The sequence below is a fragment of the Apus apus genome, chromosome 6 (assembly GCF_020740795.1).
Source record: "Apus apus isolate bApuApu2 chromosome 6, bApuApu2.pri.cur, whole genome shotgun sequence".
Classification (NCBI taxonomy): Eukaryota; Metazoa; Chordata; class Aves; order Apodiformes; family Apodidae; genus Apus; species Apus apus.
In genome coordinates, this window is record NC_067287.1 from 20,560,842 (window position 1) to 20,583,860 (window position 23,019).

The window sequence follows — 23,019 nt, forward strand, 5'->3', positions numbered from 1 at the left end:
AATCATTAAAATCTGTTGGGAGCTACACAAAAAGTAACTCTTTGCCATCAAAGAGTGAGTTCAGATGAAAACACAATAAAGCTGATTTGCTTTGACCAGTTCTTTCAGACTACATGCTCAAGATTAGTACCAAAAAGCAAAGTTCTGGCCTCATTGGAACCATTAGTGCTGTTGCTACCTTCACGTACACCAAGATTTCATCATAGGTTTTTACAAGGCTGTGCCATTAGGAGATAATTTTTCATATAGAACAATTAGGTATTGTCACAAAACAACTCCACATTAAAAAAAAATAAATCTAAACTGCAGACACAACAGTTGGTAAATGTAAGTCAATTTGTCAAGACTTACTGTACTCAGCTGACTATTCAGCCTGAATCTTCACCTGTCAAATCCACTAAAACCTATTTTGCAGTCAAAGGGTAAAATACAGGTCTCTATTTTATCCTTCTTCAGATATAATCTTCAGTGAAGTTCTGATTTTTTAATTTTCTTGTTCAATTACTAGGAGTATTTGAATTTTCAAACTGTTTTTCCTAAAAGTCACACATGTGACAACTTACTGGACTGTGAACCAGATTCTTTATAACATTGCTCTTTAGTATCAGGATTCAAAATATTGTTATTTCTTCTGGGCACTTTGTTCATGTACTGACATGTATAATATAATTAAATAAATACTTCTGAAATACCATTACAGCATGATGCTGTCAGGTTAAATGGTCAAGACTATCTCGAGGCCATGAAACACTAGAAGAAGATTGTGTGAAATGTGCGTATTTTTAACAGTTCACAGCAGACAAGATATGTGCATTATTCAAATTGAGGTGGCAAAAAATGGAAACACATTTTAAAAGCATCATGTCAAACTCTGGGGCAAAAAAAAATCCCATCAGAGCAGAGGAAAATCAAAAGCATGTTCTGTCTGCTTCATGCTGCTCCCAAAAACTGGCCTCTCCGGTGTTTGAGTATTCCTTTAGCATATAGAAATATTCAGATGGTATTTTGTCAGCTGTGCTGGACCATGATTACTCCATCAGATGAATCAATGCATACGTATTTTACATCGATATAATTTAGGTTTTGATAAACTGTCACTGCAATAACAGCAGGTAGTGAGAACATCTCAACTTCAGAAGACTGCAAGTCTAGAAGCGTACTGGATGGTATGTCACGTACCTGGAATTCTGGACAGAATAATATTATGCATCCCATTTGAACAGATATAAAAATGTGGAGGCCCCACTAAGCTTTTTAAAGTTGCACCTGGCCAAAATAAAAATAATTTAAAAAAAAAAATAAAATTTGTCCTGAGGATAAACATCATTCAATAATAAAAAGAAATATCCTGAAGCCAAGAATTTGCTACTAACACACAAGCAGAATAGTTACTTAATCAAGAAATTATTTGCCAGCTATGTTTTGAGGTAGGAATTAGCAGTGAAAATTAAATAATGACAATGTTTTTCTTATGGGATGCACACAATCCCAACCATAGTTAACATGCTTTTTCTTGCTAGAACTAGATTTTTTTCTCAATAAGATTTAGAGGCTATGTGAGATTTATTATATCTATTTCAGTTAAACACCATATTATTTGTATTCCCTAAAGGGCAAAAAACTTGCCTTTTCATTCCTTTCCTTAGTAAAAATCTAATATATCGGTGTAAGTATGGAAAAATAAAAGTGAGTGAAGAGAAATAAACATTTCTTTTCAACTTTGAAAGAAGAGTCTTTCTTAGCTCTGCCTGTAGCACAAATACTTTTATCTGAGCTAGTTTCAGCTTAGGTAAGAATGAGCAGCTATACAATACATGGAGTTGCACTTCAGCTATCCTAGTTCACTAATTTAGGACTAATTACTGGCAAAGATGGAAGACAGAACACAGGGTTAGGATAAGGCTTCAGCATCCAGATGCGTTGTCGTATGAGTCCCTGCTACCTATTTAATTTGGAGCCAAGGCTGCATTCTTTCCCCACAATCCCCTCAGCCTCCTTGCCTGTGACTGTCAGAAGTGGGCTGAGCTGGTGGACACATAAGATGGAAAGAAGGACAGCAGTTAGCATTGGGTCCTCTTTGTGTGCATGTAGGTGGAAAGTGATGGATCAACAGAAAAAAAAGAGGAAAAAAAAGGTATAAAAATGGTATGTAGTTCTGTAGAAAAGAGATACTTGTTTAACATGTTCATTTGTAATGTAAAAGCTTTCTGACAAAACAACTAAGTGGCAAGCTGCAATCACTGGTAAAAGAGATAGCCATCATGATCCATAGCCACCTAGCTTAGGTTTTGAAGGCTTCATATTATGTGTAAGTCCTTGTTCTCTATTACAATCTTTGAAAGGATAGGTGTGACAGATAAGCCTGGAGAAACTGTATGGCTTTCAGATTGGTCTGTCTTTTTTGACCTCTGCATGCTGGGCAATCTCACCAGAAACTGAAATTTTGGATGGCCTGGTCCATGGGACAGTACATATCTTTCTTTTCTTACTACAGCAGTAACTGGAATCTCTCATTATGAGAAGACTCATTTAGGTCTAAAAGGGATCCTACAGACATGGGCTGCAATGATGATGTTGAAAACATGGTGCCCAGTACCAAAAGCTTCCTTGCCAAAGCATGACTGATGTGTGGAAGTATGGGGGTGAAAGGTGAGTGGTAGTGATGGGATACGAGAATGTACACAACTGAGCTAGTGTGTAGGGATGTGTGTTGGGGTGAGAAAAGTCCTCTTCCATTCACGTATAAGTATGGATGAGGATTTATGTGTGGAAGTGGCTGTGGGGAACTACACATAGAATGCATGTGCACAGCCTGGGGAGGAGGAAAGGAGTGTGTGTGTGTGGAGAAGGGGGAGCCAGGATTGCTGTTCTTTGCTTTTCTCCTTGCCTCTATCTGCGGGCGCCTCCTGACACATGACACCAATTCTCTCAGGAGCTTGCAGCCCAGCTGCTCCCTCCCCTTCCTCACAGAGCATTCAGCACAAGGCAGGCAACACAGCTGCCAGCAAGCCCAGGGCAGCATCCTGCATCTCTGTGGAGCTTAGGAACATTGAGGTAAGGACCCCGTCCTCTCTGTGTCTTTGGGCACTAGAATTCCTGCGCTATACTAGCAGGAGCTGAGAAACCCTGCACGCATGGCTGTGTTAGGGACTTCTGTGAGATGCTGAGTCCTGGCACTTGCTGGGACTTCATTCCTGCCACTGAGCTTCTCTTTCCCATTGTGGCTGCCTGGGGACAGCTTGCAGGGACATGACAATGAAACCGAAGTGAGGCAGGACTGACTTGTCAGTCCCTGAGCAGCCCTTGAGCTCTGGCTGTATCTGTAATCCCAGGGCAAACAGCTGCAAGTCACTGCAGAAGGAAAGAGACCTACCAATAGGTATCTGTCAAGCCTGGACTCAGCACTGTCCCCACGGATGCACAGCAGGTATGTTCATGCCTGGACAGCAGCCTCTGGTCACAACTCTTCCTCTGCAGGACTGCTGAGAGGGGGCTCTGATAGCAAGAATTACGCATGACCCTCAGTTAAGTGAAGAGAACAGGGTAAAACTCGGGTCTGCCTCTGTACGTCTTTCTCACCATGCCAGCTCTGGATAAAGCAGATTTTAAAAAAACACCCCTGTGGATTACACTTGGGATTCACCCTGTAACCACATGGGTACAGGCCAAGATTAAGGTTTCTGAAAAGTGCTGGTTGTACAAACACTACCACGCACTGAGAGAGAACTGAAGTATGTTCATAAAATGTTTGTCTCGAGTTTGTCATGTGCTAGAACTATATGCACTATGCTTGAAAATCATGCCAGTGTGTATCTTTGTATTATTTATTAAATATTTTGGAGAAGATCTTACCGAAATAAAATAAAATCAGCTCATTTTAGGGACCGTATTTTAAAATACAGCCTGCTAAGCAATCTGTTGAAGCAAAATTGAATAATGCTTTATTGTCTTTGTACTGCTGTACTTCTGTATTATTATCTGTGTTGTTTAGGAAACAGAAACCAAACAAATGATGTTCTTCAGATTCTGGTGGCTTTTGTGGATACTTGAACACCATGAGTTTTTAGCAGAAAATCTCAGGGAAGAACAAAGATATGGATTGAGAAGACCAAAACCTAAACACATTGTTTCAAATACTGTAGAAAAATATCCCAGCCCAAGTGATCAAGGTGAATATTGGAATTTCAAAATGGGTGTGGGGTTTCTTTCCCCTGATTCAATTATTTGGATTCCAGACTACAGGGCTAACTTGCCCTCTAAGATATTGCTTATAATCATCCAGGCTTATCTCATCCTACATTTTCACATGCCCTAGTTTTGCAGTTTTATCTTTCTACTCCCATCTTTTTCTTCCCCTTTTATGTATTTCAGAAAATATTACTTCTGAGCTTTTTTATGATATGGCTGATAGCCTGTTATTGTCACAATAGCCCATATAGCTGTATTTCTTTCGAAGTAATGTCATCAACAGTTCAGAAAATTAATACTCAGCAGATTCTGCATGTGGAAACTTCTGTGTCAATGGATTTGAGTGTCAGTACCAGGAACAAAATCCAGCTCTGTCAAATCACATTCCAGTTTCTTACTCAGTAAGACTAATTTTCTTGTAGGTGACTTCAACCTTTCCAGTCCTCATCCTGGTAGGATGGTCAGTGAAACACCAGGCAAGAGGACAGAATGAATGCATAAAACCACTGCAACATTCCTTTTTTTTTTTTTTTTTTTTTTTTTTTTTTCCCTACATGACATCAGCTCACCTTCAGTTTCTTATTCCTTGGGGTATCTGCTCTGGAGGAAATTTCTCAGCTTCTATATTCTGTATCTTCATGAGGGTCTCACAGTTGTCATCACAGATGCTTTTAAAAATTTCCATAATTGTACTCCCACTTTGGAAGCCTAAAATACATGTAAGGGTAAGGGTAGAATGAGATTTAGTATGAAATCACTCCACTCACCTGCCTACCTATTTATTCTAGATGAGGACTGCATTCTGGAAATTGCTTTTTTACTGGACAGCTCCGAAAGTGCTAAGGACTATAATCATGAACAGCAGAAAAAATTTGTACTTGAAACAGCAGACGGAATGAAAAGGCTGCAGCTTAGTTCTGGACGTACCCTTAGCTGGAGGATGGCCTTACTTCAGTACAGCAGCACTGTTTTCATAGAGCAAAGTTTCCATGACTGGAAAGGTCCTGAAGCATTCAAATCCCACATTGCTCCCATCACCTACATAGGTCATGGCACCTACACAACTTATGCTATAACTAACCTCACACAACTCTACATGACTGAAGGGACTCCAGGTAGTGTGAAAATAGCTGTGCTCTTCACCGATGGAGTGGACCATCCAAGAAACCCAGATATTTTTGCAGCTACAGCTGATGCTAAACACCAAGGAATTGTATTTTTCACAATGGGAATGACCAGAGTGGCTGAGGAGGTTAGCAATGCTGCCAAGCTCCGGCTTCTGGCCAGTGTCCCAGCATCCAGGTTTGTTTTCAACCTCCAGGAGAAAGAAACTGTGGAGAAGGTTATCAAAGAAATGGTATGTGTGAAAAAGGATTTTAAATAGTTATAGGAACATACGTAAAACATGGTCTTATTTTGAATATTTTTAAATGCTTATGTGATTGAAGAAACCTGTACTTTTTACATGTTAAAGTGGCCCGCTCATTAATAAGACCACTGTGTTCAAATACAGGTTTCCTTTCTCTCCCCACCATTAAGATCTTGCCAGCCAAAATATTAGAAGTTGGAAACTTAGAGACCTGTTGTGAAGTTATTTTTATCTCTGTTTTCCTCCTAAAAAAGATAATTTAAACCTCCTTTCTTAAAAAAAACAAACCAAAACCAACCAATTTTTTACATCCTTAGTGCTTTCTTCCATAGCACATAGGAACATGACATTGCCTTTTGTACCAAAAAAGATGCAGCTCTTGCAGAATTGAAAATAAATTTGTAGACCTTAATGGAGATATGTCAATTTAGATAAAATCTGGCCATAGACATTTTTAAATTTCCATGGGAAACCTACCAGATAATCAAGAGGAAATGTCAAAATTGAGCTTGAAATTTTGCTTGGGTGCCTCTTTTCTGCATGTAAATTTAATTAATAAAAACCATTCCCTGCCAAGTATGGAGGACAAAGCCATCCTCTGTAGCCTGTAAATCTGGTGACACAAGCTGCAAGTGACGTCCTGATCTGAGCATGCACAGAGATATAAAAGATAAGTAATATCCAGGAGACTTCTGCAATGAAACTGGCACTTAAGTGTTCTCATACAGGCCTAGAGCATGTACACAAGGTGGCCTTCCTGTCTGTCTTTCCTTCACTTCAATAGTGGGCCACTCTGCATTGGTTTCCCTGCATATAGCCCTTCCCAACTGCTCTTGATACTACCACTGTTTTCTGTATCACAGTGAACACCTCTCAAGTGACTAAACACACTTTATTTTACCTGTTCCAAACAGGCAGCCATTCTCAGGTGCCTTCTCCTGAGAACATGGCTGCTGTCTGCTTTGAAGAATGGCTTTGGCATAATTATATGTGCACACCCGTGAATTTTAGAGATGTGCATTGCATTGCTGCTCATCAATACATTTATGTTCTCTCAAGAGACAACATCAGTTGGGAAAAGTGAGAGGAATGCATTGTATGTGGGTGTTTAATCTGCAGAGATCATCTAAAAATAATAAGTTAATTTGATGATAACTTCATGTGATCACTGTCAAAGTCAAATCTTTTCTAAGGTGTTCTTATTGTGCTCATTTTGTGTGTGCCTAACTTTACGCATACAACAGCTTCCCATTTTCTCCAGCATAGAGTATTTATCGTTCACGTCTACTAGAGAGTTGCTGCTATTGAGCACTTTGGAAACAGTGTAGTGTCTGGGTACATTGTTCCCATATACCTAGCTAACTATGTTGTTTGAGGTCTGATTATCATTCTAATTTCAGCAATTTATGGCTGAACAAGGAGAGTCGGTGATTTGTGCAGTCAACAATGTATAACAGGAATTGAAATTATTAAAATTAATTTTTAGAATGGAGAAATTGCTAGAATGTTTCTTATAAATGATTAATTAATGCTAGTTAATATGTTAATTGCACAATTTAATTAACTAGCTACTGAAGCAATTTATTTTAACATCCTTCTGTATCCCAGAGCTGGATTATGACTTTAAGTTTCTAATGTTGTTTTGAATATCTGTCTTTACAGAAAGATCTGTCTGAGGAAGAGGTAAGTTGTTTGGTTTTTTTTCCTGTACAGAACTACTGCTTAATATAGACATTTACAATTATATGGAAACATAAATCAATAAAACTAATAGCTCAGGAAGGTGGTTAAATTTTGAGTCTAACAGGACTGCCAACAAGGAAAACATGGTTTTGTACTTGCAGGACAGAGCTGTAATTTGCTATCCTAATGCTATTTCCTTTCCCTCCTTATTTTCAAAGTTAAAAAAGAACAGTGTGTGAATCTTCAGGTGAGGGAGAATTATGTCTCAGCACGTCATTCAGACTCAGTGGATAAGAAAACATGACAGAGCTGAATGGGGTGCAGTGGTGGTAGCCCCTAATGGTGTTCCTCTGTTAACAGAGTATAGTAAGAAAAGGAACTCGAACCAAGTGTGCCATCATTGCACTTTTCCAGTTTGTCCACACTGTGTCACCCTGACTGCAGGCATTGGTAGATCTGGCTGCCATTTTGACGGAAATAAAGTTAGCTTTCCACTTAAAAATAGTCCTATACAGCTGTCTCAGGCAAAGACTGTTCTGATGAGCATCTCAAGGAAACCACTAAATAATATATGTGTTTGCAAAATTTTAAGCATTTTAATTTTCACTCATTTCCCATGGCATGTTGAGTTTTCTCTGTCAAAATAAATCCTTAAGTAGTAAGACATTCAATGTTATCCTTGGTAAACATATTGTTAGTAACTGGGATATTCAGGTAAGAATGATGTTTAAACCTTTCACTTCTAGACATCTCCAAGCTCAGTGGAGGTTTAATAAATAATAAAACAAAAAATAAAAACAACATCCCTTATTTCTGCTCCAAAAATAACCCCAGTATCTGTAATAATTCCATATTATGTAATGGTTTTAAAGTTTCAAAAAGATCCTAAAAATTGTATATCTACATACCATAATGATGTCTGACTGGGACACTTGATGGTAGAGGTGACAAAAGAAAAAAATTAGAAACTACTATCAATAATTGCATTAACTAGATAAAAGTATACACCCATAACATGTTTTCTTTATAGATCAAGATAGAGCTAAACTATGACCTACCCTACATATAGTAGAGGAAAGTAGAAGAATAATGTTTTCTTACCCCATTGTCTTGGCTATCTCTACAGTGATTAGTAATTGAAACAGATCTACAGTCATAGACACAGCACACCAATAAACCAACCTTATGAGGAGTTTGGAGGTAAAGCCATTATGGAGATGATTGGAATTTCAGGAGTAGGAATGATACGGATTTTTGGATGAAGTGTAGGAGGCCACATTCCTGAAGAGTGGTAAAATGCCAGTTAAAAGATTTATGAAAATATGTAACTAAACTGGCTTCTGGTCATTACTGGTGTACTCAGACTAGCCATACAGAAACTTAAAAGCAATGTTCATGTGTTTTCTGACTCCTTTATTCAAATGTGCTGATTTGGACTGTTTTCCTTCAAAGTGTACCCAGGCTGCCACATGTAACTGTGAGAAGGGGGAAAGAGGCCTTCCTGGTCCTGCTGTAAGTAGCTGTCATTTCTCAAATAATTGATATACAAGACTTATTTCATTGTTGGAATTTTTTTAGGAAATAATTTAAACTCAAATCTGAGATTATAAAAATTCAAGGTTGAATACATAGTCCTCCATAGTTAATTGTGTGGAAATGTCACACCAGCAGGAAATGCACAGAGAGAAGTGAGAATGCCATGAGACATTCCCTCTGCAAAAACAACATGATGTAGTGAGGTTCTCCTTTTAGCTACAGCAGTTTAAAAGACAGGAAGGAACAACTTTCCTGTGTGGAACAAAATTCACGTTGCAGTCAGAGCAGGTGGATCAAACTAGCCCCAAATCAAACCTTAGTATCTGAAAAGTTCTCTGAACACAGGAGAGAGGGCAAGAGGCTGAAGCACTAGGAACAACTGAGACAAGAGACTTGTAAAGAGGGTAAAACAGCCTGGACTTCTTTCAGAATAGTCTTCTAACTAGAATCCCTGAGCAAATCTAGGGGATTGCCTCATACAAGGTTTGGTGATCTAAATTGCAGGGTTTATTTTTCCAAAAGAATTCTTGGGGCTGAATGGTCCAATATTAATTTCAAGATTATGGTTAATGCAGAGATTAAAAAAAATAATTCTAAAGGAAGTAAATATCCTAAATATTAAAAATAGTGTATATATTGTAAAATAATTTCTAATATATTTTAAAATAATAATTTTATTTTGTTGTTTTCAGGGTAAAAAGGGCCGCACTGGGGATGATGGAGCTCCAGGCCTTAAAGGAGCAAAGGTGATGTGATTATTCATATTTAGATGAAAGATTTGGTACTTCATCAATGTGGAAAGACTATCCTAATAGCGCCCATGAACTTTTCACCTGTGAATGTCTTAAACTTCATATGCTTTCTTTAGTTGTAGTAATGACTAAGATTCTTTACAAATTAAAATCTTATATTTATCCTATAAAATCATCAGAGTGTAAAAAAAGTAAGCTGATATGCTTCCTGTATTGGCTTGAGATGTGTACTCAGATAATCAGGACAATACTATGTTATCCCGATTTCACTGATCCTGATGTTGGATTATTCATAGGGGGAGCCAGGTCTTAATGGAATCCCAGGACGAGATGGAATACAGGTAAAAGGAAGATTTTTTTTTTTCCTCTTTTCCAGTGACCAGTGTTTCTAATAGCTAATGATTCATGAATGCTAGATGTACTGAAAACATTATCATTGCCTCAAGAAAATGAATAATTCCTTCTTATGAATAATCTAGAAAATATTATCTAATAAGAGATGACCAGTAGATCCAGTATTTACAGTCATACTGCCATGTTTATCAGAAATCACCTTTTCTACCTAGCTATTCATTATAACCTAAAATGCTGTTTTGCTAGAGAGAGCAGAATGTCAACAGCGCCCATACTCACATTCTTAAATTTGGGTTATGTATCCTCACAACCTGCTTTGCTTTTTTTATTTTCCCAGGGAAAATCTGGATATAAAGGAGAGAAGGTACTACTTTTAGTCAAAACTTCTGCTTACACATAGAGATTTGATGTTGTTATTATTATTATTTATTATATATGGTGCCATATTTCTTATAAATACTAGTAATGAACAATAACATAATCTTATCAAATGCTGCACAAGCTCTAATAGAAGATGTGTCCCTTCCCCAATGAGCTTAAAGCACAACTGCTATAATATATCATGAATAGAGTAACACCTAGCTTTTTAACTATAGCACCCAAAGAATAAGGATTATATGCTCAATTTATATCATAAATATTTATTCCTATTCCTTTCCAGGGTGAAAGAGGTGAATGTGGAATCCCAGGAATAAAAGGAGACAGAGTAAGTAGCCATCAAGTTGTTATGCTTTCAGGAAACAGTTAAAATACAGAAAAACTCCAATTCCCTGAGTAACAACCATAGTGAAAGACTTAAGGCAAATATTAATTCTAAGTCTGAGATAAATTAACAACTGACAATTTAAAAAATGAAATGAGCAAGGATGCAATTTTCAGTAACTTTCTCGGCTCCTTCTGTGAATATTTTAAATGTAACAAACAGTTTAATCCTGGATTCCTTGATAATTAACTCTGTTCATTCTTACTCTGTATTCTGATTACTACAGTAAAATCATTTATTCAGTACTTGCTGGCTACTGAGCTTCTCTTCATCTTAACGTTTACTTTATTGTAAAGATATCTAAATAAGATACCTTAGTACAAAGTTATCTAAAAGTGTTTTTGACAAAATCTAAAAACACACAAAGATTTTTTTTTTTTTTTTTCACTTTCCTTTCAGGGTCCTGAAGGTCCAGTAGGGCCCCAAGGAACTAGAGGGCTACAGGTAAAAAAAACCCCAAACAAACAAAAACAAAGAAAGAAACTATAAAAACAACAATACCTGGTTCCCTGGGTTCAAAGCTCTGAAATAATATCATACCACAGCCATCATGGAGTCTTTGAGTCACTGAGTTCAAGGCATCCAAAATCTTTCTTCTTAAACAGCAAAATTAACATGAATTTGAAGGAGCAGGCTAGACAAATAAATCATCCTTGTAATTAATTTGGTCTCAAGGACCACAGCAAATACAGTTCCATAAAAACAAAATCACTCATTTCCCATTATTACATTGTCTCACAGAAGTACATGGAAACATTTTAGTCTCTTCTCATCCCAGTATTCTTGGACTGAAGGCCAAGAAGCTTACCCAGTTAGACATTTCAGTAAATCTTGACTATAGATTGCCTTTAATTGTGTTCAAGTAAAGGGAGAGCCAAATTCTCTCCCCTGATTACCGGGCTGAACTCCAACTGAGTTGAGCAGCTGAATCTATCCATGCATCAGAAAGCAAGCTTCAGTTCTGAAATGCTTATAACTCATATTTTCATGCAGACTACAGCAAATTAGAGATTGTTTTTCAAGGTGCCATTGTTCTGAAAGCTAGAAAAATCTCATTAAAGCCACTCTTGTTTTAAAAGGGTCCACAAGGACAATCTGGAGATCAAGGGCCTGAAGGCTTGCAAGGATCAAAGGCAAGAACTGCATTATTTCTTCTCTCTCTTAATCTTAAGAGGTATTGATACAGCCTCACAACAAAAATTCTTTTATCCTTATACACATACACTTCTTGTAGGGGATGCAGTTTAATGTGATAGGCTTAGCAAATCATATACTCTTTTTATTCTACAAGGTTCCTAAAAAAGGTCTTCATTTGCTCTTTGTATTTGATTCAGATCCAAATCACGCTCCAATCTTTCCTCGCAACCAGCAGTGTGGCATTGCGTTTCTTCAGTTTTCAATTTAAAACTACTTTTTTTCCCTAAGTGCCAAGCAGGAATTCTGTCTGGAATATCAAACAAACTCTGCTCTTGAAACTGTACATTCTTCCCAAGAATTCTACAACTCGAAGTTACTAGTCCCACTATTTACTGATGCTCAGAGAAGACACCTGAAAGTCATGAGGATGAGTGCAACTCAGGACACAGTCTTGCAATAGGCTCTCTGAAATAGGGCCACAGAAATCACCCACTTGCTTCACTGCAAGATCCAGTCTCCTCTGTAAACAGAAAATATTGTTTGCTTATATCGCACATGAAAGAAAAAATTCTTCCTTTTGTATAATGTACTATCACTTAGTGCAGGAAATATCTATGCCCTTAATAAAGGGAATTCTGAAGCATTGAAAGGGTGAACAGATGAAGTACTGTGTAAGACAATTCCAATGGGCTGAAATTAAGAATATACAAAAAAATAATTTACGGAGTTAAACTGGCTTTCCTAAACACCAATTTATAAGCAGAATTGTTTCTTTTTTCATTCTCTGAAAAGGGTGACAGAGGTCTCCCTGGGCCACCTGGCTTGCCTGGAGAGACTGGAATAGGACTTCCAGGCCCAAAGGTACAAGCATCTCTCATCTTCTATATTACATGTATTGTAGGAAAAGGACAAAGACATCTGAGATTATATACTTGCTCATACATGAGAAACTTCAAGCCCCCAAATGCTGTTTTTATGGTACTGGAAAGGTATTTTGTATGCTGATTAAAGCCATTTTTTTTTTTTTTTTGGGGGGGGGAAAGAAAAAAAAAAGTACATTTTAAGTATGTACTTTAAAGGACTTCTTTACAGTTGTTTTTTTGCTTGACATAATTCAATGCCTGCAGTGTATGGCTAAGTAAAAATGAATGCATAGTCTTAAACAAAAATCATCCTGTGAAAAACAAGCTGGTTCATTTGGATGACTGGCATAAATAAAACTCTATGATAGAAATACCGATCTCATGGAAGGGGACAATAATTGATACATAACATACTAGGAATATTATGGGAATAATTAACTGTTTAGATTCAACATTGTCTTCTCAAATGCAGAATTGAGGCTGTCCCCTAATACTATGAAACTGCACTAGTTCAATGTCTGTTGGGCTTTGCATATTGTATGACTCTGAGGATGCTCACATTTTAGCTCCCATTCCTGTATTCTCCTACATCAAATATTTCAAGCACAGGATGTCTAATAAGTTGTTGTATGCTGCACACATACAAACACCTAAACCTGGCATTTTCAAAATACATCTTTGTTTGAAGGGTGACACCGGTTTGACAGGAAGACCAGGCCCTGTTGGCCCACCTGGAGTTGGTGAGCCAGGACTTATGGTATGTCTATTTTTTATTTGGTGAGAAGAGGACAGAAAGGAAAAAAACTCACAGTGCTTCTCTATTAAAAGGCATATATGTGTGTTAAATGATACCATCTCCTTTCTTTTTTCCACTAGTTCTCACTCTCACTGATACTACATTGTCTGACTTTCATTTCCCTCAATAAACCAGAAATGTTTCCAATTCCTTAAATTTTCTAATTATCTTAGTCTCCAAAACAGCTATGAAAAAAATAACACCTTATGCAAAACCACATAAATATTTAAATAAATCTGTTCCCTAATAGATTCAAATCCACATGTGGCAACTTCAAAGTTGACTGCTTTTCAGTATCATTAGAACACTAATATCAACATGGCTTTGAGGGAGAGACTCCACTTCAATCACAGTAACATTAGAAACAGTCATACATAAAACAACCTCCATAAAGCCACTTGGATTGTGCAAGTCATCCAGGAAGTTGTAAACTCAACCTCTTAGTGGTAATTCAGAAAATCCATAGGCAAATTTTATGAATGTTTTTTTTCAAAGCACTGGACAGCTCCTTTTACTGAGTTATTTACAATACAGCAGACTCAAATTAATTTTTCATCACCTGGATGAAAGGCCCCTTGTGCAACCACAAGGGAAATTTTGTGTTGTTTTTTTATGAGTAGCTTTTCCTCAATGACAAAGAAAGATTTCAAAAGAGGAGCTCCCATGAAAAACAGAACAATGGTTGGTAACTGAACTAACTGATCTCAAACCTGCTTGAAAATGCACCACTGGAGAGGAGGGAGTTCTTGTTGAAGAGCCCAAAGAGCATTCCTCTGTGAGTCAGTCAAAGTGGGGCAGTAAACCTCCCTGAGTCTCTCCAATAACAGCTTATAGAAAAGAGCCACTTTTGGGGGGAAATGTGCCTGTGTTTAGCCACAACAGCTGTACTGGTATAACAAGAGATTCTGATTAAAAAAAACAACAACAACAACAAACACTAAAGGCTTTTTGAAAATTTACTTTTAAGTGTATTTGCTTCAAAACAGTTTTCTTTTTATGGCTGAATGTAGTGTAATTATGTAAGAACTAGGCATTATTCTAAAGCAGAAGTATATTTAGGTTATGCAGAGCCAAATCTACCAGCATTCTGTGATGTGTGTGTTATCACAAGGAATCAGTCAGAGGAACAAAAACAGATGCATGAAAACACTGTGAAGCAGGCTCAATACACACAGGTTTTGGACTATCATTTAATGAAAGCTTGTAGCTGTCTTACCTCCTTGTATTCCTACCATATCTGTTTTCAAAAAAGGAAGGGCATGCTATTATTCTCCTCAAGAATTACAGTCAGATCTCTCTACAGCTACATATTCTTCAGTACTACTCTGCATGGTCCTTAATCTGGTTCTCTTCCTGTCTCTCATGATTGTACTGATATATTAATAAAGATTAGTAACAATTTGTAAATGAAACTAAAGTTTATGGAGTGAAGATTTCAGAAGTATAAAGAATGGTAATTTCAGTTACATAACCTGTGATTCATTAGTAACCAGAAATGTAAAACTGTCTGCCTTGTTGTTGCTGCAGGCTAGAATGATCATTTATGCACTGTGAATATCATATTACTTTGTTATTTTTAACAGGTTATAACTACACCAACATTTAAAGACATGCTTAAAACTGGCAATGACATAGAACATACTGCTGATGATTTGAGTGATTAATACATATTCTAAGCCATTTTAAACTTATGTTAACAGGGGCCTCAAGGACCACAAGGTGTTCAAGGAGAAAGAGGTTCACCAGGAGAAGGGCTTCCAGGAGCAAAGGTACAGCAGTTGAAGGGTGTTAAGACCAGAGCAGCACCATTAAATGAGTGCATGTCAAAACAAGTCCATAGCAGACATGGGAATGTGAGAAAGTACCTTGTAAATTAATATTAAAATTTGGCATCAATTAACCTGAAATATTTTCATAGAATTCAGTTGAACCAAACATGACTTCTAGGCACAGCTAGCCTTTGGGGCCTGTAAAGCTGGTATTTAATGCACGTGACACTTTTTTTGTGGTATCTAAGCCTGAGAAGAATTCCAGCTATAATTTTAAAACAGCCTCAGGCATCTGACTTAAATAAAATACTATAAAAGTGATTTCTAGATGAAAAAATTAGCTTTTCACTGTTGCTTTTTTCTAAATCCTTTATATATACAGATCATTGCTCTCACTAGAGATAGGTTTCTAAGCTTCTTTAATACTCCAGCCACTGGCTTATGCATTTTAGCAGAAGTCTGAATTCAGTCTGTGGTACTGATACTCATTTTAAGTTCTGATACTCATTTTAAGTTCCAGTGGAAGTAATGACAGTAGTAGTTGTCACTTTGACCTTTGGTTACATGAACTAAATAAATAACTAAATGGTTCACTCAGTTTTATGCATGCACCAAGGCAATTTTTATTGGCAAAACAATAAAAAACTGTTTCACAGATGCAAACTACAACTGCCCCTTTAGTAAAAGTCCAGTTATTTTGCATAGCATAATACTGTAGTCAGCTAGGTTTAAATCTGACTGCTACTAGCAACATAATATCTCCAGACACCTAGTACATATTTTATGACAAATTATATAAATTATCAAACTTTCTGTTTGTAACTTAGATTTTCTTAGCAGATCTCAGCATGAAAACAACAACAAAAAACAATTTGAAGAAAATGCATTTAGAAATCACTCCATTGCCACTGAAATACCAATTAATGTAGGAAGTAAAGTAAGTAAAGCACAGCAACAATGCACAGTGGGAACAACTACAGAAGAATGCATAATCTAACCAAAGCTATTGAGCAATTGAGATAGAATAAAATAATCTAAGTGGAATTCTCCCAGCATTATTGGAACTCTTGATTCTATAAAAAAAGTACTACTCTTTACCACCAAGTCTGACCTGGAGCCAGCATGTATCAACAGAGTTTATATTTATCTCTAATCCTATTTATGGCTGCCAAGTATGACAGCTCTCTGGTTTTAAACACATTTTAATCAGGTGATTTGTTAATCTAAAGCAAACTTTGCAGTTGCTTTCTTCAGAAACATTTTTGCTACAAGCTCACAGTTCAGTAAAAAGGAAAATTAAGGCAGGTGTGCTAAAGCATCAGGAGTAAAGAATTATATTTTGAACAGAAATCCACACAATGTATTTCAGTCAAAGTTACAATGATGAGATTAGTTACTATCATGAGAAAAGACCTGTCTGGGCCATAACTTCATTGCCTTGCGTGATTCTGTGACAATTTACACAAGCTAAGATCTGTTTCTACATGTTTTATTAACAGAAGTACAAGAAAACACAGTATTTGTGTTCTTATTAGTAATCTGCATTTTCTCCAAGACTACTGTACTGTAAATAAACATTTAGAAAGACAACAATATTTACAGATGGACTTCTACAACTATACAGTTTGACCTGATCTTTATTCTGGCAAAATTCTTAGGGAGACCAAGATCCTCGTTTCCATACTTCATTGAAATTGACCCATGAGACAAGTAAGCAGAATTCAGCTTTCAGTTAGTCTCATTATTCAGCCCTCCTGACATTTAAATCAGTTGTGGTTTTGCCATTGATTTGAGGGGAAGCAGGACAGGACTGTAAGCAATCAAGGTGGCAGAAAGATAAAAATAAGCTTGTTCAGCTCTGTCATCAGCAATTTCAAACTGCAGGGCAAGGTAATTTGAAAATATGACCTCTTTGGTATCCTGGAAAACAGATCCAGGAGCTACCTTCTGGTTCTTCTCATTTAGGTTTTTATGCTGAAAGAGCAAACAGTGTCTCTGGTTACCTCAGAAAACAGCTGTGTGTTTCTACAGTTAACAACACATTATATTTTCATGTAGGGAGAACGTGGCTTTGATGGACCAAAAGGCCCTCGTGGACTTCCAGGCATCAGCATAAAAGGTGAAAAGGTGAGCAGTAAATACACCAGGGGATTAACAAAGTGCCAATAAATCTACATAATACAGAGAATACAGGGTTGATACTCACTACAAAAGGTGTAATGAGGCAAGGAACCCACAATAAGCCCTGGATAATAGGGTATTTTGTAGAGAGATTTATGCCAAATACACTCTCCCAACTTATTTTAACATCCCTTTATATTAAAATAGGAAATGTTACAAAAAGCATCTGATTCTGTGGGAAAGTTAAGGTTTAGAAAGGGAAAAAGTGACTAGCAGTTGTTGGCAACTGAGCCAGCAGGGAACAAATGCATATATGAAAGATAAAAAGGTCAGATGCCCAGCTTCTGACTTAAGGAGAGGTTAAGTCAACAAGTACTAGCACAGGAACATTTCCAGATTGTTTCTGTGTCTTTACACAACTAAGCAGTTGTACTTTGTTTGCCAGGGTGAATTCGGTCCTCCTGGTTTACCTGGGCCAATTGGATTACCTGGAATTGGAATTCAAGGAGAGAAGGTGCAATTTTCACTTCCCCCTCACCCCTCTCACCACACTTAAATGTGTACTAACAGAAAATATATTTAATAATTACTTAACTAATATTTTCAGGGAGTGGAGGGCCCAAAGGGACCACCCGGCTCTAGAGGGCTACCAGGACAGGGACTACCTGGACCAAAGGTTAGGGAATTTTCTGAAGTAAAAGCTACTGTGCTGTTTTTACTGTTATGTTTCCTGATTAAGAAATGGTCTCTGTCCTTATGCTTTAAGTTAAAGTGCTGAACACCAATCTAAGTATTGACATAGCTGCAGGAAATTATTTTCTTTATTAATATTATTAAACAGTACAGCAGATACTTCTGCACTGAAAAGCCTTAATAAACCTATGCCATAGCTATATATTTAGGTTTCGGCTTGGCTCATCACAAAACCTTTGAGGTACTACATATCAGGCAGTGAACTGCACTTTGTTCAATACATTTCCATAGAAAAGGTTGTCTGCCTTGAACTTGCAGTTTCATCATATCAGGTACAGGTGCAGGGAATAAGTTCCAAAAAGTAGTTGCACTTAACACAGAAAACCACAAAAATTTCAATATAATATTTTATCCTCTCTGTACTGTTTCCATTCCAGAAAAAGACATACATAACTTACAGATTGGCTGCCTTCCTTATTACTTCTGCTGCCTGTTGTCTCACCAGACTTTGTGTATTTACTGTATCTCACAGTTAAAAATTGTCCAAGGTATAACCAAGATTACCTTTGTTAAGGAAAACTGTTAGAATAATTTAGCCTTGACTGATTGGCAAAATACAGAACTGTTAATGAAAGACATCACTCTTGGAAGTGTTTGGAATGGAAATTTAAAGTGATTTACTGAAAGGGGCAACAAATTAAGTTCTGAGTGACTGAAGGCTATTAAAGCATAGTATAAAGGAACAAAAGGTGTCAGTGGGTCAAGGGTCCGTGCCAAGTAAAGTATTTTACAGCATCAGAGGTCACCTCTTACATTTTAAGTATTATGCAGGGATATGCTTTATCCCTGAAAAAAAGAGAGAAGGGTGAATTGTCTGTGGATGTCAGACAAGCTCCTGAAATATCAGCTACTTGGGCAAGAAATATTTACAGGGCAATATACTTATAGATTTACAGCAATAATAATTTCCACCCATTTCCACCAACAACTTTTAGGTGACAGCTCAAAACATGCTGCAGATTCCCAATCTTTGTGACCAGGATTTAACACATCATACTAATGACAATATCATACTAAACTTTCCTGACATATAAGCAACAAAGAATATGCATTTATATTTTATATGATAATGCTGCTAAAAATAATTTCTACTTAAGGGTGAACAAGGCTTGCCAGGAGAGACTGGAGTGCCAGGAGAAAGAGGTATTGGAGAACCTGGTTCTAAGGTACATTGTTAATAGAGGAATTATTTAATTTATTTATATATTCAGATTTGAAACTTGTGTTTCCTAAGTATCCTTCATGTAGGCATTTAAAAATACATTTATAAATAGAATTTAGGGTTTTAGTCTTCAAAATTTTTAACACAGAAATTAAATAACCTCCACAAATGGGAACATTTTAATTACACCAGTACTGTACAAAAGCAGTAAGATCTATTGTAACTGAAAATTTCCACATGCCTCACCCATGCTCAAGTCAGCTCACCTACAGCTCTGTCCAGAAAACCATCCAGAATATTAAACTGTTGCCAGAACTAGCAGTTTCTAGTGTAAACTAAGCTATTACCAGAGCTAGTGAAGGAGACTGTGATGCTCCTTCCGTTGTCATACAGGTTTGGATGTAAGCAGAGCAGCAGCTATATCCTCACACCTTCATATGGGAAACAAGCTGTGCTACGAGACTTGTGCACACTTGTTTAGAGGAGAGGAAGCTGTAGCCAGATTATCTCAGTGTTAAAGTGACCAAGATATTAGCTATTCCCTATGTCATTAACAACCAGATTAACATAAAATATGGGAATAGATGAAAAAGTACTTATGTGATAGTGGAAAGACATGGGGCTGTCCTGGTTCTGCTCTTGATTGTTAGGGATTTGAGACAGGGGTTGGAAAAGCAAAGGAAAAAACACAAAAACATGGTAATGCTGTGTGAACCCATCTGACCCCAAATGAACTCACTTCATCTAAAACCAGGTCAGGCTCTCAAACTTTATATAAATAGGCCAATGACAATTACACAGCCATTAATAGATTTGCACTCAAGATGTCAATTTCAACTCAACAAGTCAATCATGTCACAGTCATCTGAATTTCACTTCAAATGCTGCCACTAAATGAAACAGTTACATTATTTTTTAAGAATGAGCTAGATAGTTAATAGATGATAATAATAATAATAATAATAATAATAATAATAATAATAATAATAATAATAATAATAATAATAATAATAATAGCATAGATAAAAATGGACCGTTCAAACAATCAGATGGTAGGATAGTGCCAGATACATGAGAGTTGTCTTTATAAAAAAATGCAAGAATTGGGTTCATATGCATAGATGTTTGCTATAAATATATTTATGCTGTTTCATAAACTTTCAAAAATAGATTTCCTTGATTCAGAGATAGGATAGTACCAAGTCTGCATCTAATAGGACTTACTTTTTATTGATGTTAGGGTGAGCCAGGCCCTTCAGGACTTGCAGGTTTGCCTGGTCTTCCAGGAGAAGATGGAGCCCCTGGACAAAAGGTTGGTTCATCTCTGTCTGCAGTCTACCTGCTTCCCTCTAAGCATTTCTGCTGTTGTTGCTGTGCTGATACCCAAACCTAGAAGACAATGTGTTTATGGACAAGGGGAAAAGTAGCACATTTTTCAGTGGGGGAAAAAAAAAAATAAAAAATTAAAACATACTTTAGACTTTTTAGAGAATTTTTTTTTTGGGGGGGGGGGGGGCGGGGCGGGATCTTAACTTGTTCACAGTTGTTGACTTTTTTTAATCCACCAAATGACCTGCAGCTCAGCAGGGAAACACTAAAATGGCTACAGGCAACCTTAGCCTTCCAAGTATGGTATTTCCCTAGAATCAGAAACCCCAAATGTTTAAAGATTATACACTCAGAGTTTTCAGCCATCACTAAGGAAATATGCTACTTCAGGCATTCCACTCTGTGTTACAATGGTTGCTTCTAAAAATGGGAAGAAAATCTGGGCCCACTGACATCAGTAGGACTTTTGCCATAGACTCTACAAGGTCTATGATTTTAATGAGCTTCAAGTGAATACAGAGTTGATCTTGCACCATGTCTATGCAGTTCTCTGAAATGTTGCTTTGATTTTTCTGTTCCAGGGTGAACCAGGGTTACCTGGTATTAGAGGTCCTGATGGTGCTCCAGGTATTGGAATACAGGGTGAAAAGGTGAGAATTTCTTACTAAAGGTGACATTCAAAATTGTAACGTTTGATGAACAGGTTTGTCAAAGCCTTCTCTTTTTTTCTGGTTTATTATAAAGAAATATACCTCAAGGAATGTAACCTATTCTATGTAACCTATGAGTGTTATTCTATAATCTATTAGTGCTTCTGAAAAAGGTTAACTGCAGAGCTTATTTCAGCTTCAGCCTAAAACAACTTTAAAATAATTAAGTTCATAAAAGACCACCCAGGACATCTTTTTCAGTTCAGTGGCTCACAGTTTCCAGTACCTGTGGTAGTATCTGGTCCAAGAAGTTCACAGGGAGCTAACTGGGAATGCTACTTCGCTTAGAAGGAATAAATGGGCCCATCTTTTCGGTTCTGGCTCTTGTACTGGTGTTCTGTACCAATTCACAGATGGAGAAGTAATTCTGGTTTCTCATACCAACACCTGTATCCTATGAATTAAAGACACTGGAAATTGCAGGAACAGTTGTCCAAGACACTGGACAAGACATACAGGGATTAAATGTCACAATAGAAGAGAAATAAAGATATTAAGTATCACAGTTGCATGAAGTTGGAAGAGATAAAAAACAGGAAGCAAAATCAAGGCTTTCCCCTGTTTTCATATTACTTTGGCAGGGGAAACATGCAGATGACATGATGCAGCACAAAAATTAATTACTATATTGGAACTTTTTTAGAATTATTCTGGACTCATTCTGGACTCTGGTTGTTTCATTTTTTATTTTTTTTTTAATGATTACAGCATAATAATATGCTTAAATAGCTATTATCCCTTTACAAACTTTACACTATCTATTATTTGCTTTTTCCACCTAGAACTATAAGCTGATCAATCAGAGAAGGCACCATGGTCAACTGATTTGCCCTATTTGCCTTTGAAAAATAAAAAAGTAACTGTATTATCTTTTCCTGTTTTTATTATTTCTCTTAGATAGTATCTTCTTTGTGTAATTACTTATTTTTCAGCTTCAAGGATGCAATCTTTAAGACACCTTTTGGTTCTTATTTTTTTCACAGTATTCACTGCTAAGTCACTTAACTTATTTTCAGAATAAATCTTTGTAGTTTTAACTGTATAAATCCATAACTGGGCAATTACTGAGCAGAATTAACTGACTTCCTAGTGAAGGCAATAGGAACAGCTCATGTGCACCATCTACAAGATAGAACTTCACTATTTTTCACTGATACTTGCAATTTCTTTCAGTCAACACATTCTTAATATTATTTAATGTATGACATGTCTTCTCGATTTTTGTAGGGCGACCAAGGCCAGAGAGGAGTACGTGGACTAACAGGACCAACAGGAGTGTCTGGACCTGCTGGAGCTAAAGTAGGTTTATTATCACATTATCTGTGTTAAATAACCACCAAAGCTGTGTTTTGCTCTAGATCTCAGTAGCTTTTACTCAGAAACAAGTGTCCTGGAATTAACTTGCTTCTTAAAAATTATTAAAAAAAAAAAATCAGCTAAGGCTTCTCTTAGCAAGACACACTATGATCCCTACAAACAATTAGAAGTGTTTTTAAAAATGCTTTGCATTTACTGTATTGTTTCCCTGTCGGTTTGGAAAAAGTTAAGGGACACTAATGCTGGTATTTTTATGCTGAAATATTTGGGATGATAGTATGGTGTATGGCATATACACATTTCCCTTACACAGACTCATGGCTGATATTCTTTTATGGATTTGGAGTTTCTATTCAAATACACAGAACTCTCTGAAAGTGAGAGAAAGGCTACTCCAGTTTTGTCCTCCAGTTTCTT

General features: G+C 36.9%; 1 protein-coding gene across 1 annotated transcript in view; it reads left to right on the top strand.

The window, feature by feature from the left end:
* Nucleotides 1-3,997: 3,997 nt before the first annotated feature.
* The window catches only part of LOC127386336 (collagen alpha-1(XXVIII) chain-like), a 32,113-nt gene continuing 13,091 nt past the window's right edge, over nt 3,998-23,019 (top strand). The window contains exons 1-20 of the mRNA XM_051623211.1: nt 3,998-4,169; nt 4,977-5,545; nt 7,220-7,240; nt 8,693-8,752; nt 9,469-9,522; nt 9,825-9,869; nt 10,220-10,246; nt 10,544-10,588; nt 11,045-11,089; nt 11,725-11,778; nt 12,575-12,643; nt 13,334-13,402; nt 15,142-15,210; nt 17,269-17,337; nt 17,777-17,845; nt 17,939-18,007; nt 19,182-19,250; nt 20,487-20,558; nt 21,157-21,225; nt 22,513-22,584. Of these exons, the coding sequence (XP_051479171.1) occupies nt 4,010-4,169; nt 4,977-5,545; nt 7,220-7,240; nt 8,693-8,752; nt 9,469-9,522; nt 9,825-9,869; nt 10,220-10,246; nt 10,544-10,588; nt 11,045-11,089; nt 11,725-11,778; nt 12,575-12,643; nt 13,334-13,402; nt 15,142-15,210; nt 17,269-17,337; nt 17,777-17,845; nt 17,939-18,007; nt 19,182-19,250; nt 20,487-20,558; nt 21,157-21,225; nt 22,513-22,584 (1,776 nt within the window). The 5' untranslated portion in view covers nt 3,998-4,009. The remainder of the gene's footprint in view (nt 4,170-4,976; nt 5,546-7,219; nt 7,241-8,692; nt 8,753-9,468; nt 9,523-9,824; nt 9,870-10,219; nt 10,247-10,543; nt 10,589-11,044; nt 11,090-11,724; nt 11,779-12,574; nt 12,644-13,333; nt 13,403-15,141; nt 15,211-17,268; nt 17,338-17,776; nt 17,846-17,938; nt 18,008-19,181; nt 19,251-20,486; nt 20,559-21,156; nt 21,226-22,512; nt 22,585-23,019) is intronic.